The sequence below is a fragment of the Anser brachyrhynchus genome (assembly GCF_964034855.1).
Source record: "Anser brachyrhynchus genome assembly, chromosome: 7".
Classification (NCBI taxonomy): domain Eukaryota; kingdom Metazoa; phylum Chordata; class Aves; order Anseriformes; family Anatidae; genus Anser; species Anser brachyrhynchus.
In genome coordinates, this window is record NC_137701.1 from 35,996,770 (window position 1) to 36,012,611 (window position 15,842).

General features: G+C 41.7%; 1 protein-coding gene and 1 long non-coding RNA gene across 3 annotated transcripts in view; one reads left to right on the forward strand and one right to left on the reverse strand.

Moving 5' to 3' along the window:
• The window catches only part of LOC308198236, a 103,055-nt gene that overhangs the window by 14,745 nt on the left and 72,468 nt on the right, over positions 1-15,842 (forward strand). The window lies entirely within an intron of this gene.
• On the reverse strand, positions 13,562-15,597 carry LOC308198419 (transcription factor 15-like). The gene has a single exon (XM_080600778.1). The coding sequence runs from the start codon at positions 14,794-14,796 to the stop codon at positions 14,236-14,238; it is 561 nt and encodes a 186-aa protein (XP_080456904.1). The 5' UTR covers positions 14,797-15,597; the 3' UTR covers positions 13,562-14,235.

The following is a 15,842-nucleotide window of genomic DNA, read 5'->3' on the forward strand; positions in this document are numbered from 1 at the left end:
ATTATTTTATATATGTCTTAAATGTAAGCCGGATTTATTTAGACTCAATTGTATGCTGCTACTCCTGGTTCAGACTGAACTCTTCGCTCTATTGGAAGTGCCCCAAAAAGATTGATGTGAGAAGCACTTTTAGTAAAACCATTCCCGTTCCTCTGCTTTGGTGTTGTGTCAAACCCTTAATGTGTATTGCTTTATTATGCATTTGTGTTTGAGTGAGCAGCTTAGTGAGGCTCCATCTGCTCAGTTCTGGTGGAGTCCAGGAGGATGTGTAGGATTTGCTTACACTGCTTGAAGTGCAGTAGCTAACTCCAGTCCTGTGGCCAATGCTCCCCTTCTCTCACTTCACAGCTCTGCAGATTAACTGGCATTAATGCAAGCATTTGCAGCTACACACGGAATATTATAGAGAACATGGTGGCTCCATGTTTGCCTTGCAGATGCTCATTTGCCTACAAATAGGTGTAGAGTCTTGTTTTGGTTCTTTCCATCTCCTCCACCATCTCCCTTTCTTGTAGAAGTGTACAAGCACGGCAAAATCTATTCTGGTTGCTGTACAGGGCCATTACTTTTGTTTCCATTTGTTTGTATTAAAATCCTTCAAAGTGTGTTCTAAAGACTTGCATGTTATTGAGGTCAGATGAATGAATCTGTAGTTCCCCAGTTATTCCATCCACCCTTTTAAAACATAAACAGTGTAATTTTTTTGGACAAATTGTTCTATAGAATTAAGGCTTGAAAAAAGAAAATAATCTATTAGACTTTCCTTACTCAGGCAAGGTGATTAGTGGATGTATTCACTTTGAGAACATCAAGCTTTACTTGGTTTCAGTAACATCCATTCCTCAACCTCATTGCCTTTAGCCATCTCATCCTCACTGAAAGTTTCGAGTACTCCTCTCACTGAGTATTCACAGGGACTTGCAAGTCACCATCTAGAAGGTTAAACTGGAATGACAGCGTATAATTTAGAGGCAGAAACTAAAAGATTCCCTCTTGAGTTATGTAGGTTGAATGCCTAAAACTGGACACTCTAAATATCATCTCTGCAAATTTTAGTCACAGCTAGATCAGCTTTAATTTATTCCTCACCGCAGTTTATAGCATCCCTGCTGCTTATTTCCTTGTTCTCTTACATATCACTGAAGAATATTTCTGTTCTAAATTCTGCTGCAGATCCTCATTCTATGTGGTTTTTGATAGTTTTCACCTTTTTCTTTTGGATCTGGAGATGGCATTTGATCCTGAAGAGAAAAGAAAGGAGCTTTCTTTGCTGAATGCCTTTTTTTTCCTTTCCCTGTTTTTACTCCCTGTAGCCTCTGCATATTTATAACACCATTCTGGTGTGGATTTAGCTCAGCGTGAAACTTTTTTACTAGCTTTTAATCTTCATTTGAAACACAAGTACCAGGTATGTTTTGAATTTAAAGACCTTCTAAACCTAAAAGATGTTTTTGGCCCAGTATTAGCTACTATTTTCAAAAGGTTAAGCTGCACAGAAAATGTGCCAAAATGTATTTATAAAATTAATTAATGATGATTCAAGTCTGTATATTTTTTAATGTACATTTTAAAATATCCAAATCATGGGATTTTAAATTTAAATCAGTCTTCTACTTTGGCATCTTTGACTGGCACAGATTACGGGCAGCTGCTGAGTCCAGATCTTGTTTGTGGCTCTGCAGCCTTTACAGAAATGTCGTGGTTGGGTAGGGTGTTTGGTTGTAGTTACATCGATGTAAAATATTCAGGGAACCCTCCTTCCACTGAAAGGAGGCATAACTATCTTGAAATAGAGCTGATTTTACTACTTCGGATCAGATCCAGGTGCTGTGACGTCTGCCTAACCTCAGAGTGGCTGGAACAACTACGCAGTGTTGTGACCTGCAGTATTGTGGTGTCCTGGCTCCTAACATCCCCACCATTTGTGCTGTTTTTCTCCTATCGTTTCAACTCATTTCTTCCCGGGTGAGGCAGAACGCAGTCCTCTTTCCTCCCTGGGCACCCCTGAAGGACAGGGCCAGCAGGCCGGCTGTCAGCAGGGACGAGCACCCGTGCCCAGTCCGTGGGCTTGTCTGTAAGGCACCGTGGGTACATGAATGTTGGCTTTAAGGGAGAAGTAGGAACACAAGCTACGCTTACCTGATTTCACCCCCTGGGTGTTGTGGCTATGCCTGATAACACAGGGAGAGCCAGCAAAGTGTAGTTTTGCAGCACATTGGGACGTGATCTAATTTTGGATGGGGTCTGTGTGCTGCTGCAGGGAGCTGCTGAATTGTTGTGCTACCACAAGTCGTGTTACTGTGCTTGGGGATGGGCTCACATTCTCTTTAAACAGTAATTAAATTTCATTTATAAGGGATGACTTAATGTCTGGTAAGACAGATAAAATAACCAAGGAACCCAATTGTTCACAAAATCAATGGAAGTTCTAATAATCTTATAAAGTACCACTTAATTTCTTTCATAAAACTGCTGGCTTCTTCGTATTTCATGGTTTCCTCATGCATAGGTCAGTTTAATTTTAGGTAATAAATACACCCATATTGGCCTTAGAAGGCAACTGTACATCACTTATTTATATAAACTACACTTGCACAGTCTATTTTAAACTTTCCATGCTTCAACAAATTGTCTGGCTGTTGACCTCTGCTGGGTCACACCTGTGTGTATTACTGAGCAACAGCCAATTTGTTGTTCTAATCTCCTCGGTGCTCTAAATTCTTGATTGGACCTACAGTCTAAATAATTCAAGTTTATTTTATTTAAAGATATAGAAGTATGCTTGCTGGAAGAGTAGGGAGGTTTGTGTTGAAGTTACAAATTTTTGCAATGCCTCACAAGTGCCCGGCAAACTTTAGAGTAAATATTACTGCTCTAATCTTTTGGGCCTTTTTAACATTACACGTTATTTCAGACTTGTAATGCATCCACCTATATGAAAATCTAAACCAGAGAAGCTCTTAAATTAGAGATGTTAAACCTCTGTACTTTCATTGCAGTGGAACAGATTAATATTAATCTTTATGCATGTGCTAATGACACCTAATGATCAGATAGCTGCTGATATTGTCTTCAATCACTCAAAATGAGTCTCTAAATGGATTATATAATATATAGATACTTCCAGGTCACCTGTTCATCTATGAATGCATTTTTTTCCACAGATTCACTTGCCAGATGGAAACAGGGACAAAAATAAAATAATATAATGTTATTTCTGCATTTTAATTATATATTCTTTTATAAAATTCAGCTTTAAACAAGGATGAACATATACAAATAAATGTACATTTTAAATGAGTTATTAACCACCACATTCATTAATGAAATGTTAGGGTATGAAGACAAGCAAAACACATAGTCTGACTGAGAGGGAAAACTGTAGCACTGCTGTCACTGTCAGTCACAAGTTTAAAATACTCCTGACCGCAAGCCTTTCTGTCAGCAACCTTGAATTAAATTCAGCAAAGCTTCTAATTAACACCGAAATGTACAGTAACCTCACGAAATTGGAGGTTTGTTACTGTAAAAAGGACTTCTGCTAAATCTTGCATAAATTTCACTTAGAGATGAACACTGAAATAATAGCTGAAAGTTAATGCCCACATTATTATTACTCACATTATGTAATTAAAACAATTTCTTTTGTCAGTGTTAAAAAAAAAAAAATAAAAACTAAAAATATGAAGAAGCCCACAAGAAAACCCACAAAAATCAACAGAACTTGAGGCATTTTCTTTTGGGGCTAGATTAATAGCAAGTATCCAAGAGCCATCTGCAGAGGGCTCAGGCACCTCAGAATAGTGAATGTTTCAATTTCTTCTCAGTTACTGCATCACAGTGCTCAAGGCCACTTCAGTGCCTATTTGTCATGCTCGTAAGCACCTGAAATCTGATTTTTCTTACCCACTGTGTAGCATACACAAACACCAATATGGAAAGATCCATGATAGGATTCTAAAGTTTTAGTGAATGCAACACTTTATCAGTGCCATGAGATTTGTTTTAGCCATACTTTCACGTACAATCAGAACAAGAGCTACTATTCTAATTTTCCAAGGTGATGCACAGTTATTAGAGACTGAAAGCAATCCTTAAATGTTGAGGCAGAAGGAGCCATGGGCCTCCTTGCTGCCTGAAATGAGAGCATAATGGAGTACCAACCCAGAAATTAGGACCTGGACGTTTTCTGATGTAATGCTCCAAGCTGGCATGGCAGACTGACTTGTCAGGGATTCACAACAAAGCCCACACCATGTACCATATGCCATCAAGTAGCCATGCAGGAGGGGGTTTTGAGCTCTCGCTCTTTCTTCCAGGCCTGCATGTCACTCAGCTGCTGACATTTGGTTGTGGAACAGCAGTCGTGTTCAGGGACCCTCTCCATAAAGAGAGCAGAACATGCTTTTTTTAAGCTAAATTACTGAAATGTGTGTTTCTATTGCATGTTTTTGGACTCTAAAATGAAGCAAACATCTTGTTTCATCACTCCTGTCTGTGACCTGGCTGCATGGGTTGTCCTGGTCAGCAGGGATGGAGTATGCCTCCATCAGTATCTTTCTGAAACTTAGCTGGTAGCAACAATGTAGAGGTCACTGTTCTTCACTTCTTTGCTGGTGCTCACCCTTTTAAGTTATTCTACATTATTTTGATTACTTTCTCAGTTTGGAATACACAAAGATGGTCTCTTGTGCTCCTGTTCATTTCAACGTTCATCAATTTTAGTGCAGTTCAGGTAACCCTTGGTCTACAAATACACACGGGAGCGTGAGTGTGTTAGGATGTATGTAGATGATATATGTCTCTATGTATTGTAATTTTTATTCAGAATCTGCATACTGGCAATTAAAAGACAAACAAATCCGCAAAACACCAACAACTTTAAAAATAAATCATCAAAGATATAAGTCTTGTTGAAATTCAAATGGATTTGGGTACTGACAGATGAGTTCTGTTTTTTGAAGCTATTGTCTCAACAATACGTATGTCCTTTTCCTATGGCAGAGGTTAGTAAGTTGGTAGCTAGGAAAAGTAATTGGATCTTTACCACCACAACTAGCAGTCTCATGTGTCCTTTGAAACCACTGTTGATCTGATATAATTTACCAGTCCAGAAGCAGTGGTACCTCCTTTATCCGTTTCTGCTGGTATCCTTTATCCTTTACCTCCTTTATCTGTTTCTGCTGGTACGGACAGGAATTTTCAGCAGAGGGAGGTGGTGGGCAACAATTTCTAAATCACTTCTCTTTTTTTCTTTTTATTCTGTTAAACTGCTTTTGAAGAGGACCAGATCTGGAGGGTAATGCAGTGAAATTATTAGCTTTTTAGAGCCAAATGATAATTAAACAAACATGACAGGATCACTAACTGTGAATAACACCATTGAAAATAACGTTGGTGATTCTTATTTACATTATGGCTACTTTTGGACCCCTTTATACACTTTGAGGCCATAAGACCTTTAAAGTCCGTAATAGAAATGAGAATGTGCTATTTAAATAGTTTTAATTAATTAAGCAGTTTAACCAGCTTAATTAAAACATTTCACAAATGGTGCTGTTTTCCTAACAGCATTGATTTGTTAAGTCATTTCCGGTATACGTCTCCCATGTTGGGGAAAACTGGGCCAACCGAGTAGATACAAACACACTGAGAAGGCAGTGAGAAATACAGTTTCTACACAGAAGAGGATCTACCCATTTGTAACACGCTAGTGACAGCTGAAATGTGCCAATCAATGGATTGTCTCATGTAATAAAGCACACTGCAATGATACAGCATTTGCTGGGATGTAAAGGCACGCCATAACATGCAGTTTATTTCTGCTTTATCTCGTTACAGATGCTAAAATAAGCAGTAACATGTTTTATGTAGCAGAAAAGTAGTCTTTGATTTTCAGCCTGACTCAGCTGCATTCAGCTATATTTTGCCCAGCACAGGGATGTGGTGCTTGCTTTTGTTGGTTGTTTCTCTCTCTTACTGGTCTTTACTGATGCTTCAGTGATACCAGCCTATGCTTGGCCAGTCCAGGGCTGGTGCATTGCTGGTACAGATATTGAGCGATCCAGACACTGCCTCTCCCATCAGCCAGGAGCTCTTGCTTACTGTTATCTTTCTCCACACCTTTTATTAAAGGCTGTCTTTTCCACTCAGATTTTCCTCAAGCAGTATGGCAAATAAAAAATAATCAGTTGCAGTGGTAAGAGAATAGCACACAGTAGGACCTTACTCGCCTGCAGCCTGGCTCCTGTTTCTCATGTCTACATCTTGAATTGAGTTATCTCTTATCATGATGCTGAAATTTGTTGTGCATTTCAGATACAGTAATTACTGTATCCATGCATTTAGCACATATTTGGTCACTAGCAGCACGACACGTTCTCTAAGTATCAGACTCGAAAATTTCAGGGCCTCGTAACTTCTTTTTATACTACTCCAGGTGCCTTCAGTAGTCCTTTGTTAGTTAATAACTTACAGATACCCTGTGATTCTGTGTCACTGTGATCTAGTTTGGCATTGACCATCACAAGTCCCCCTCCATTGTTTCATTTGCACAGTCACAGTAGCTAAGACTATACATTTCTCTATGTGTAGTATTCTTTTGAGTTACATTTTTTTAACAGATTTTCCACCCAGCCAGACGTTTCAGGTAGAGCTTGTCAAAATTCTAATAATCTTAGAAAATAGCACCCAAAGGGGGCTTCATGAAATATGCATCCACTTTCCTTGCAAAGGTTTGTCATGTTGTTTGTGATATGCAACACCTCAAAAATAATTTTCTGCTTGTCATCCTTCATCATTTATTTGTGCAGTTGATTATCCCTAGTCATGTGTAGCACTGTGTATATTTCCTTATTGAATTGCATCTTTTTAAGAAATTTCTCCTTTTATTTTTCCTTTTCAGTTCATCTCGAATTCTAATCCTAGTCTCCAAAGCTATCACATTAAAGTTAAATCTTAACCTATCATCCAAACAAATCATTAAAACCTTTTTGCTAATTCAAGCCCAGAATAGCTCTGAGAGGATCTACTGACAGAAACAGAGACCTACCTGTTTTTGGAAGTCCCTTCCAAAGTGTTCAGTTCTTTCTTTCTCCAGGAATCCTATTTGCTCTCCTATTGACATGCGTTCCTGGATGCCCCTCATTTTCGTTGCCAATCCTGGCACTTCCCAGAAACATAGGAGATTTTTTCCCATGAAGTCACTGCATTTATGAAGTTTTTCTTATGATTCTGGTCAACAGCTCTCCTTCCCAGTGAACCATAAGCTCATCATTCCATAGGATCGTACAAAAATAATCTTAAGAGGACTTCTTGAGGTATTCAGTACTTCTTCCATTTTCAGGGTAAGGCTGGCTCAGGTCAAGTTCTGCAAATCCCCCAGGGGGAGGCTTCCCCAGCTTCCCATTCCAGTGCTTAACCACACTCACGGCGAGGAATGTTCTTCCATCAGTCAAACCCAAGCGTCCCTCGCTGCACTTTGTGGTTATTGTTGCTGGTCCTTTCACTGCCCACCTCTTGGAACAGCCCGGCTCCACCTTCCCCTTTAGCTGTTTCAAGGCACCAGCTGGATTTCTGCCTGGCTTGCTTCCTTGTCTCTGTTGTAGCCATCCCATTGCCCATCCTAGGAGTCATGCATCCCAGCGCTCTTCTAATCCTAGCAGCCTGTGGTTATTGTTGCTGAAGTTGCCTCTTGACTTTGTTTTTACTCTAAAGGATTAATTTGATGGAGAATATGAAGTGAGATGATCTTCCCACTCCCTATTTTTCACTCTTTGGTTCAGATGTTATCCTCCTCTCATTCTACTTTTTTTTTTCCTCCTGATATAGGGTTGGTATTTTAGATAAAAATGAGCTCTGAGACTTCCTGTTTTCTCAACTTATTTGCTTGGAGACTTCATTACATTTTGCTGCTTTTCATACCAAAGGCGTTATTTCCCTAGGATAACTTAACTTCACAATACCCTTTCAGGATAGAGCACAGCTGTCTGATCTTATCTGGGCCTGACAGATGCCTACCCTTTCCACCAAGCACAATTCTCTTCTTAAAAGAATTACCTTTTTCTGTAATCTTTGCGTTTAAAAATGATCTGCATACATATGTTTGGAAAGTAGGGTTTATTTTAATAATGTGAAGGAAAGACAATCAGATGTTAGAGAGAGTTGCCGTAACAAATAGAATTACTTCTGTCACTTATTTCATCACCCATTTTAGTGTAAATTTTAGTGTAATTGTCTTATTTATACTGGCTTCTCTCTTGGAAGAACCCATAGCAATTTCCAAATGTTTAATTAAAACCTCACAACAGTAGTGTAATGTGAACATAGTACACAAATGAGAGAAGATAAGGCCCTTTTATAGTAATTGGTATCTCAGTGTTTTGTTACAGGAAAGTTTCATCTGGCACCAAAGCAGGGGACACTTCCTCTTTGTTGCATTATGGCTCACTTCCATCGGGATGTCAAATTCTTCTGAGAACTAGATTAGTTTTTTCTTTGTTTTAAACATAAATTGTGATTTATCTCACTTGGTTTCAGTCAGGGTCCACAAAAAGTTCCAGTTAACGCTGAGGGGTCAGGAAAGCGAAGCTGGAAGAACAACTGCCTTAAACTGGCCTTTTTCTAGGAAACAATGCACACATCCATCCTAATTTTCAATTAAGCGTAATTCAGGTACCTAATAAGAGCACCAGCACCTCTTCTAGTTGCCTAAATGACCACAAACATCTAAATTTCCATTAAAACAACCACCACAGAAACCCTCTGACTGACTAGCTCGTGCCCAGTTGCACGGCAGTCCTTGCAGAGCCCAATATCTAGGTACCTGCCTCTCATTGGGGGCTGCCTGGGAGCCTCAAAATAGACACCAAATTTGCCTAATATGGCAGGAGAATGAGGGGGAAGTACAACCGTTCGATGATTAAAGCATTTGTTAGGGTAGCTGTTGACCTGGACTGCAGCTGGGATTTCTCTGGGCACCATGGAGAATATCCTACTCAGCAGGCAACTCTTCTTCATCTGTGCCCTCTTTTTCTCCTCCTCCTTCCTCTCCCGAGGAGGTCTGTATTCACTACTGTGCAACTTCAAAAATGGTAAGAATCTTCAAGGTGCTGAAACTCTGTATTATAACTGTTAAAGGATTTCTTTTGAAATAAGATACCGGGCTGCCTGGCTACATACGTATACCCAAATTTTGAAAAAGTCTTTTCGAAGAAATATGTTCAGAGCAGTCAGTTTGGTTCTTGTCAGCGTTGTCATGTTTTTTTTTTGTTAGCTTTCACAAAACTCAATGGTATTTTTTTCCCCACTAACAACTTTCTCTTCCTCCCCCACAATCCCCATGCTGATTCTTCAGAAACACATACCAGGAATCTTTTGAAGGTTAACGAAATAATATATCCCCCGCATCTTTTGCCTTGGCAGCGTGCTGTCTGTTTTAGCTAATTTTGTATAAATTCCTTCTCTTAGCCTTCTGTTATCCACTAGCTAAAACTCCTAATGAAGACCTTACTCCTCTCTTTTGAAAAGTGGTGTTTAGATAGCTGGCTTAGGTTTTGTCTCTGGCGACGTTCTCCCAACATATTACGTAGTGTCTCTTAGCACAGCAGGCCAAACCCATAGAAACCAGCTTTTGTTTCGGAGGCAGGAAGCTAAGGGCCTATCTTGAAAGGGTCGCCTGTCTTCCTATGAATATGGGAGACCTGGAAGCCTACGGGATCAAAGTTTTGTGTCCCAGATTTGCAGTGGACACTTCTTTGCAGTTATCTTCTGTGAAATGGCTCATATGGGCTCATGTGGTGTATATAGAAAGAGGGAATATGTGATGACATAAGATTAAGTATGACAATTAAAGATTTACTATTACTGCTTGGATTTCAGAAAGGGCCACAGAAGTTTGTGGCTGTATTTTTGAGAATCATTTTGATGACTAGTTTCAAAGGGTAAATTTGGCAGAGTTTTAACATTGCAAGTGGCAAGGCTTCTCAGTCAAGTGACAATGATGTTTTATGGGTCCCTCAGTAACCATGAATCCTTTGGGTCATCAACATGTAACATCCAAAGAGAACTGCTTGTGGCAACATGGCCTTCGGTACATCCCAGGTGCTCACACTATGGGCTCTTTAGCTTAAATACTGACTGTTGCCTAGCCTAAAGCTGTACACTCTACTGAATTCCATGGGCGAATCAGCCTCTTCCACTCAGCTCCTTCTGTCCTTCCTTTGGTATTTTCCCTCCTTTCTCTCCCTCCCTCAGTATTTGGCACTTATGATGTTGTGCAGTCCCTGATCTTGTTTGTTTTTCCAAACTTTCTACCTGCCTTCCTTCTCTACTGCCAGCAAGCCTGGAAGGAAAGATGCAGCATTGCAGATCAATCCGTATAATTCAATGAAAGTGCCGAGGATGCATCTTTAATGCTGTATTAGGAATCTGAGGCATAATGTGTTGAGCTTTGGTAGGGGGAGTAGATTCAGAAGGGTAAGTGGCTTGTGTGTTGGGGGATAGCTCAGCCTTAAGTATCAGCATAGACGCTCTGTTTGGCCTCCTCAGTGCTAAACAAGCAGATAACAGGATCAGAATGCTGTCTCCAATGAATAGCTGGTACATGGTTAATGGTTTAAAAGCAGCCCTGCTAGAAGTTTTAGTAGTCTGTTTGTATGTACACGCACACACACATATATATATATATGTTTCTCAAATATCCTACGGATAAATTTGAAAAAGGTAAAGAAAAAGAAGAAATGCTTGTACCTTTACTGGATGATTATAAAAGAGAACTACTGCTCAAGTATTACTGCAATGTTCATAATTTATTGTTTACATTAGTAAGAAAAATATTGTTTATTTTAACAAACATAAGAAGCACATTTTGCAAACCAATATAGATTTTCTTTTGTGAAGAAGCAGATTCTCCAAGAAGGTATTAAAAAGGAAACTTTGGTTTTGAACAAAACTGAAAACAGTAGCAAACATAACTTTGACTTACATCATGATTAATCTATAAGTAACCAAGTATTATGTTCAAATACTTCTTTAAACTTAGTAAAATCACACAAAATGATTTATTTGTTTTGCTTGATGCTGCTGTTACATTGTGATGCAGCTGGCTAAGTACAAGGATTTATACAAAGCACTATGCTTGGAATATTTTAACAGCCATTTAATAGGATCTAAGATCAAATGGTGTATATCTCACCGTTTCTGCTTTATTCATGCATCAAATAAATTGAACAGCCAAGTGTATACAGGAAAACAGAGATGGGATTGGCCTTAGGCATGCTTCTGTCCATATAGAACAGAATGCACTTACAAATATGTGGAAAAAACAATCTCTTTGGTAAAACAAGAGGGTGCTCAGCACCTCTGGAATTGCTCTTATCATTCCAGTGCCTGACCATTTGGTAAAGTACTCCTTTTTAAACACCTAAGTTTCAAAATTTTGGCTTATAAATACATATTTGTGCATGCCATGAACAATGCCTCTCTAGCAAATGATTAAAAGAATAGAACTGAAAAGACACACAAACTCATATAGTAAAAACTCAATAAGAAATTTAATGACGAGTGAGCTAGCATTTACACTCTTTAGAGGTGAAATCTGAGCACTGAATTCATCTGCGTCTGTATAAATTAAATTTTTTCCCTGGCTTTATAGAAAAACCATTACACATAACAGCTTACTCCTGTGTCTCCTCTTGCTCCTGGGGGCAGAGAAGTTTTAAATTATAAATAAATTTCAGCAAAAGTAAGGATCTGTCCCCATTTATGTTCAAATACATAATGTTACATCTGTATATATACAAGCTTGGGGTCTGTTCCTCAGAGAAATTACAATCATAATTGTTTTGGATAGATATTATCTGTCTATACCATGAATATTTGGGCCATAGTGCTCTGGGGCCCAATTTCTGCCACACTCAATCAGTGTTATTGGAATTCAAATATTATTTAGTAATTGAAACCCTGAGCATAATACTGAAATCTTCAAGCTCAGTTGAATTCAACAGTTTATCCTGAGTAAAGATAGAAGAATTTAATGCTACGCTGGGCTGCATTAAGCAGGAGATATGGCCGAGTCATACCAGCCTGCTCCTACTTTTGTTATTGAAAAACATTTTGTATAAATCTTATACAAAACTAGGGAGATGAAATCCCATTTACAGTGAGAAAGCCAAGTTGCTGTAGATGTGTGCAAATTATTCATGAGAGTTTCAAGTAATGAGCTTCCAACTAATACTATGGTGAAAAAATAGACCCTACTTTTTTTTATGCTTATTTCTTTTAATAGCTAATTATGGAGATAACCTATTAAATCCAAATACATTGCATTTGCCAACAACTACTCTTAAAACTGCAGTGATGTCACAACATTTCAAAATTCAGAACATATTCAATAAAAAAAAAATTACCCTAAATTGATTGAAACTGCATTACTTCTTTCATTTCAGTGTATCATATTGAATGATACAGCTAAATGAATATATTAGTACTAATTGCCTGTAAACCAGCTCAGATGCTTTGGTTTAATGGATGCAGAAATCACTGTAAGATCAGCTTCAATTATAAACTAAGTTTTTAAAAGACAAACTTTTTCAAAGCTATAAAAAAAAAAAGCCATGTTTGGAAGGCACGTTTGTAGAAATCTATACCCCCCCCACACTGACACAATACAAAAAAAGCACTCTGTATAAACGGTGAAGAGTTCTAGCTTAAAGAATCAATGCCCAAACAAAACAAAGATCATAATCTAGCAGTAATTTAAAGTTCCCTATTGAAAGAAAACTAGTGACAGAAACCTGAAACCAAACAAGCAAAACCACTCAAAACCCCTCTTCTCAATCCAGGAAAATACAGCATGTAGCTTTCAATAAGCGAGTAGGATGTGGGAGCACTGGAACTTTGCTTCAGTATTTTTCCTGACTAGGATTTTAAAGGAGAAGGTTATTGCAGGTGCAATGCGTTTTTCCTCAATCTAATGAAGCTAAGGTGGGGAGGCTGAGGAGGTGGGACAGAAAACCAAAAATGTAAAGTTCCACGTGCAATAAACCAAGCCGTTGTTCTTGCTAAATAACGGTTCTTCATAATAAATGCCAGAACTTGCTTACTGCTGATTTAGGGGAGGAAGAGGAAAATGCTGTACACTAGGTAGGGTGACAAGCACAGCAGCACTTCTTCAGCCCTCGCATTTGGCTGAGGCAAGGCTGGACAGGAGAACTGCACAGATGGCAGCAGGGGAGGAGAACCAGGCAAGTACTCCGCAGCGCTTCTCACAGCAGTGCACTTACCAAGCTTTTAAAGAACACAGAGTGCCTCATAAAGCAAAAAGTTAAGGATAATTAAGGACTAATTAAATATATGTATCATGTATATAACCACAAAAGACACAGTAAAATTCAAGTAGCTATATATTTAAATCCACCATTACTGGGTTTTAAGAGTCTAGCCTGCCGCCTCATTAATGTCCAAAACAGGAACCATCACATGCATGTTTGCTCTTTAGACTTACTTCCAAAAAAAAAAAACCCAAACAACTATTAAGTTAACAAACTGCAAGGAGGTAAATGACAGCAGTGACGTACAGGCACAATTTGGGAATGGCCTGGATGATGGCTAAATTTAGAGATCCCTTGGGAAACCCCTCTACTCCCTGTTTGCCGACAGACCTAGGAATACCCCATGCTATTTAGAGGACTGGCACAACTTGTCCTGGTAATAAGAAAAAAGCAGCTCTTGCACAGCACATCCCCGCTTTCCAATGCCGCCTACGTCCCTTGGCGAGGTGCTGCAGTGCCAGTACCCACTGGCCTCTTGCGTGCACCCAAACACCCTCGCAGAACCATGCACACCAAAACACCCTCACAGCACCGTGCTCACCAAAATACCCTCACAGCAACAAGCACCTCCTGAACGTGGCAGTTGTCGGGGTCACCGGGCAGCAGGTGGCATTGCCACATGGCCATGGCCCAGACCTGGGCCCAGTGGGTTTTCCACATCTTCATCTCCCCGGGGGAAGAGCCGGTGATGCCTTGGGAAGCTCAAGTTCCATCATGTGGTGCAGGGTCGGGAGGCTGCAGGGTCAGGCCTCGGCTGCTCAGGTTTAGCAGTCCTGGAGCTGAAACAGCTGCCGCGCCAGGTGCAGCTGTCTGTGCAGGGTTCGGTTTCATCCACGAGGCACCCCAAGCAGACCTGGCACGACCACAGCACCCAGCCTTCGGATGTGATGCTTTCAGGGTGCTGTCACCTCGCAGCGGCGGAGCTCCCCGGGCACCAGCGGCTTCTCTGCTCCCCGGTGCTGTGGGAGGGAGAGGAGCAGGGCTCAGGGCTGGGTGAAGCCATGAGGTGACCCCCGTGATGGAGCAGTGGAGAACGGCTCCCTTCTGGCTCCCCACTGCCCTTCACCCGCTTGCGCTGCTCGCTGAGGCAGAAGGTGCAGATGGGCCGTGGCGAGGCGGTGGCAGCGGGGTGCTGCAGGCAGGGTGTCGTGGTGGCGGTGGGGGTCCCCTCATCCCGTGCCTGCTGCAGCAGCAGCACGTTGGCCAGGTGTGAGATGTAGCTGGAGGCCAGGCGCAGCGTCTCCACCTTGGACAGCTTGCGGTCGGCCGGCTGGGTGGGGATGAGGGTGCGCAGGGCGCTGAAGGCCGTGTTGACGCTCTGCGTGCGGTCCCGCTCCCGGGCGTTGGCTGCCGCCCGCTGTCGCCCTCCTCCACCCGCAGCCGCCCTCCGACGCCTCCTCCGCCCGCCGCCCGCTGCCGGGGGCTGCCCGGAGCCCACCGCCGCTGCCCCCCCGCCGGCCTTCATGGAGCCTCCCGCTGCCCTGCCGCACCATGACTTTTATGCACGCTCCCTGCTCGCCGCGGCCCTCAGCCGGGGGCCGCTGCACCTGTTGCTGCCGGGGGCCTCGGCTCGGCTCCCAAGGAGGGAACCCGTGCCTCTGTCCTGCGCCGGGGAAAGGGAGACCCTGGCCTCACCCGGACCGGCACCGGGACCCCGCTACTGGGACCTGGCCGCTGGGACGCAGCCGGCTCTGACCCTGACAGGGCTGTGAGCACTTGGCTCCAGGTCTGCCCTCAGGGCACTGCTCCAGCACTTGCAGTCAGATAGTAGTAGTAGTAATAATAATAATAATAATAATAATAATATAAGCAGCAGGGTGGATCTCATCACCTTCCCCAGCAAGCACCAGGCATACATACAAATCCAATTTCTTGCTCTGTTCAAAATGCACGCCTACCTCAACCATTTACTTATTAAAAGGTCATCGTCAGCACTGGTTTATTACATCTCTCTTTTTCCACACAAGTTGGACAGGCTGTCTGTGCTCAGAAACTCGGGAAAGGTCATGGTGCAGGTTTTTTTGAATGTATAATCTCTGCCTGATTAAGCATCCTCACTACACGGTTTAGCACAGTCCACAAAGCTTATTTGTGGTGGTGGTGTCTAAATACGAATCCTTCCTCCCAAATCGGGGGTGGATTAGCAGAGTCGTACCTCTTCAGTCATGTGTCTTACACTTAGGCTGGACAGCTGCTGTGACATACTTGGCGGGGAGTCATGCCCTCTCAAAATACAGCCACGTCCCAGCATCGGGAGGCCACGTGTATGAGCTGGGATGCCACGGGGCCAGGTCACATTTGTTGCACCTTCCTTGTGGGCAGAGGTTGCAGGCAAAAATGCACAAGCAATGCCATCGATCCAAAAGAATTCCTTTGGGGTGCAGAGCAGGATGAGGCCCTTCGCCATCAGGTGCTGGGCAAAGCTGTGCTCAAAATCAAAAAGTGGCAGTTTTCCCTAGAGTATGTGAATGTAACTGTATCACGCTGCCATAGGACTAACATTTCTATTAC

Coding starts and splice junctions, on each gene's coding strand:
- LOC308198419 (XM_080600778.1), bottom strand. CDS start 14,796: ATGAAGGCCGGCGGGGGGGCAGCGGCGGTGGGCTCCGGGCAGCCCCCG.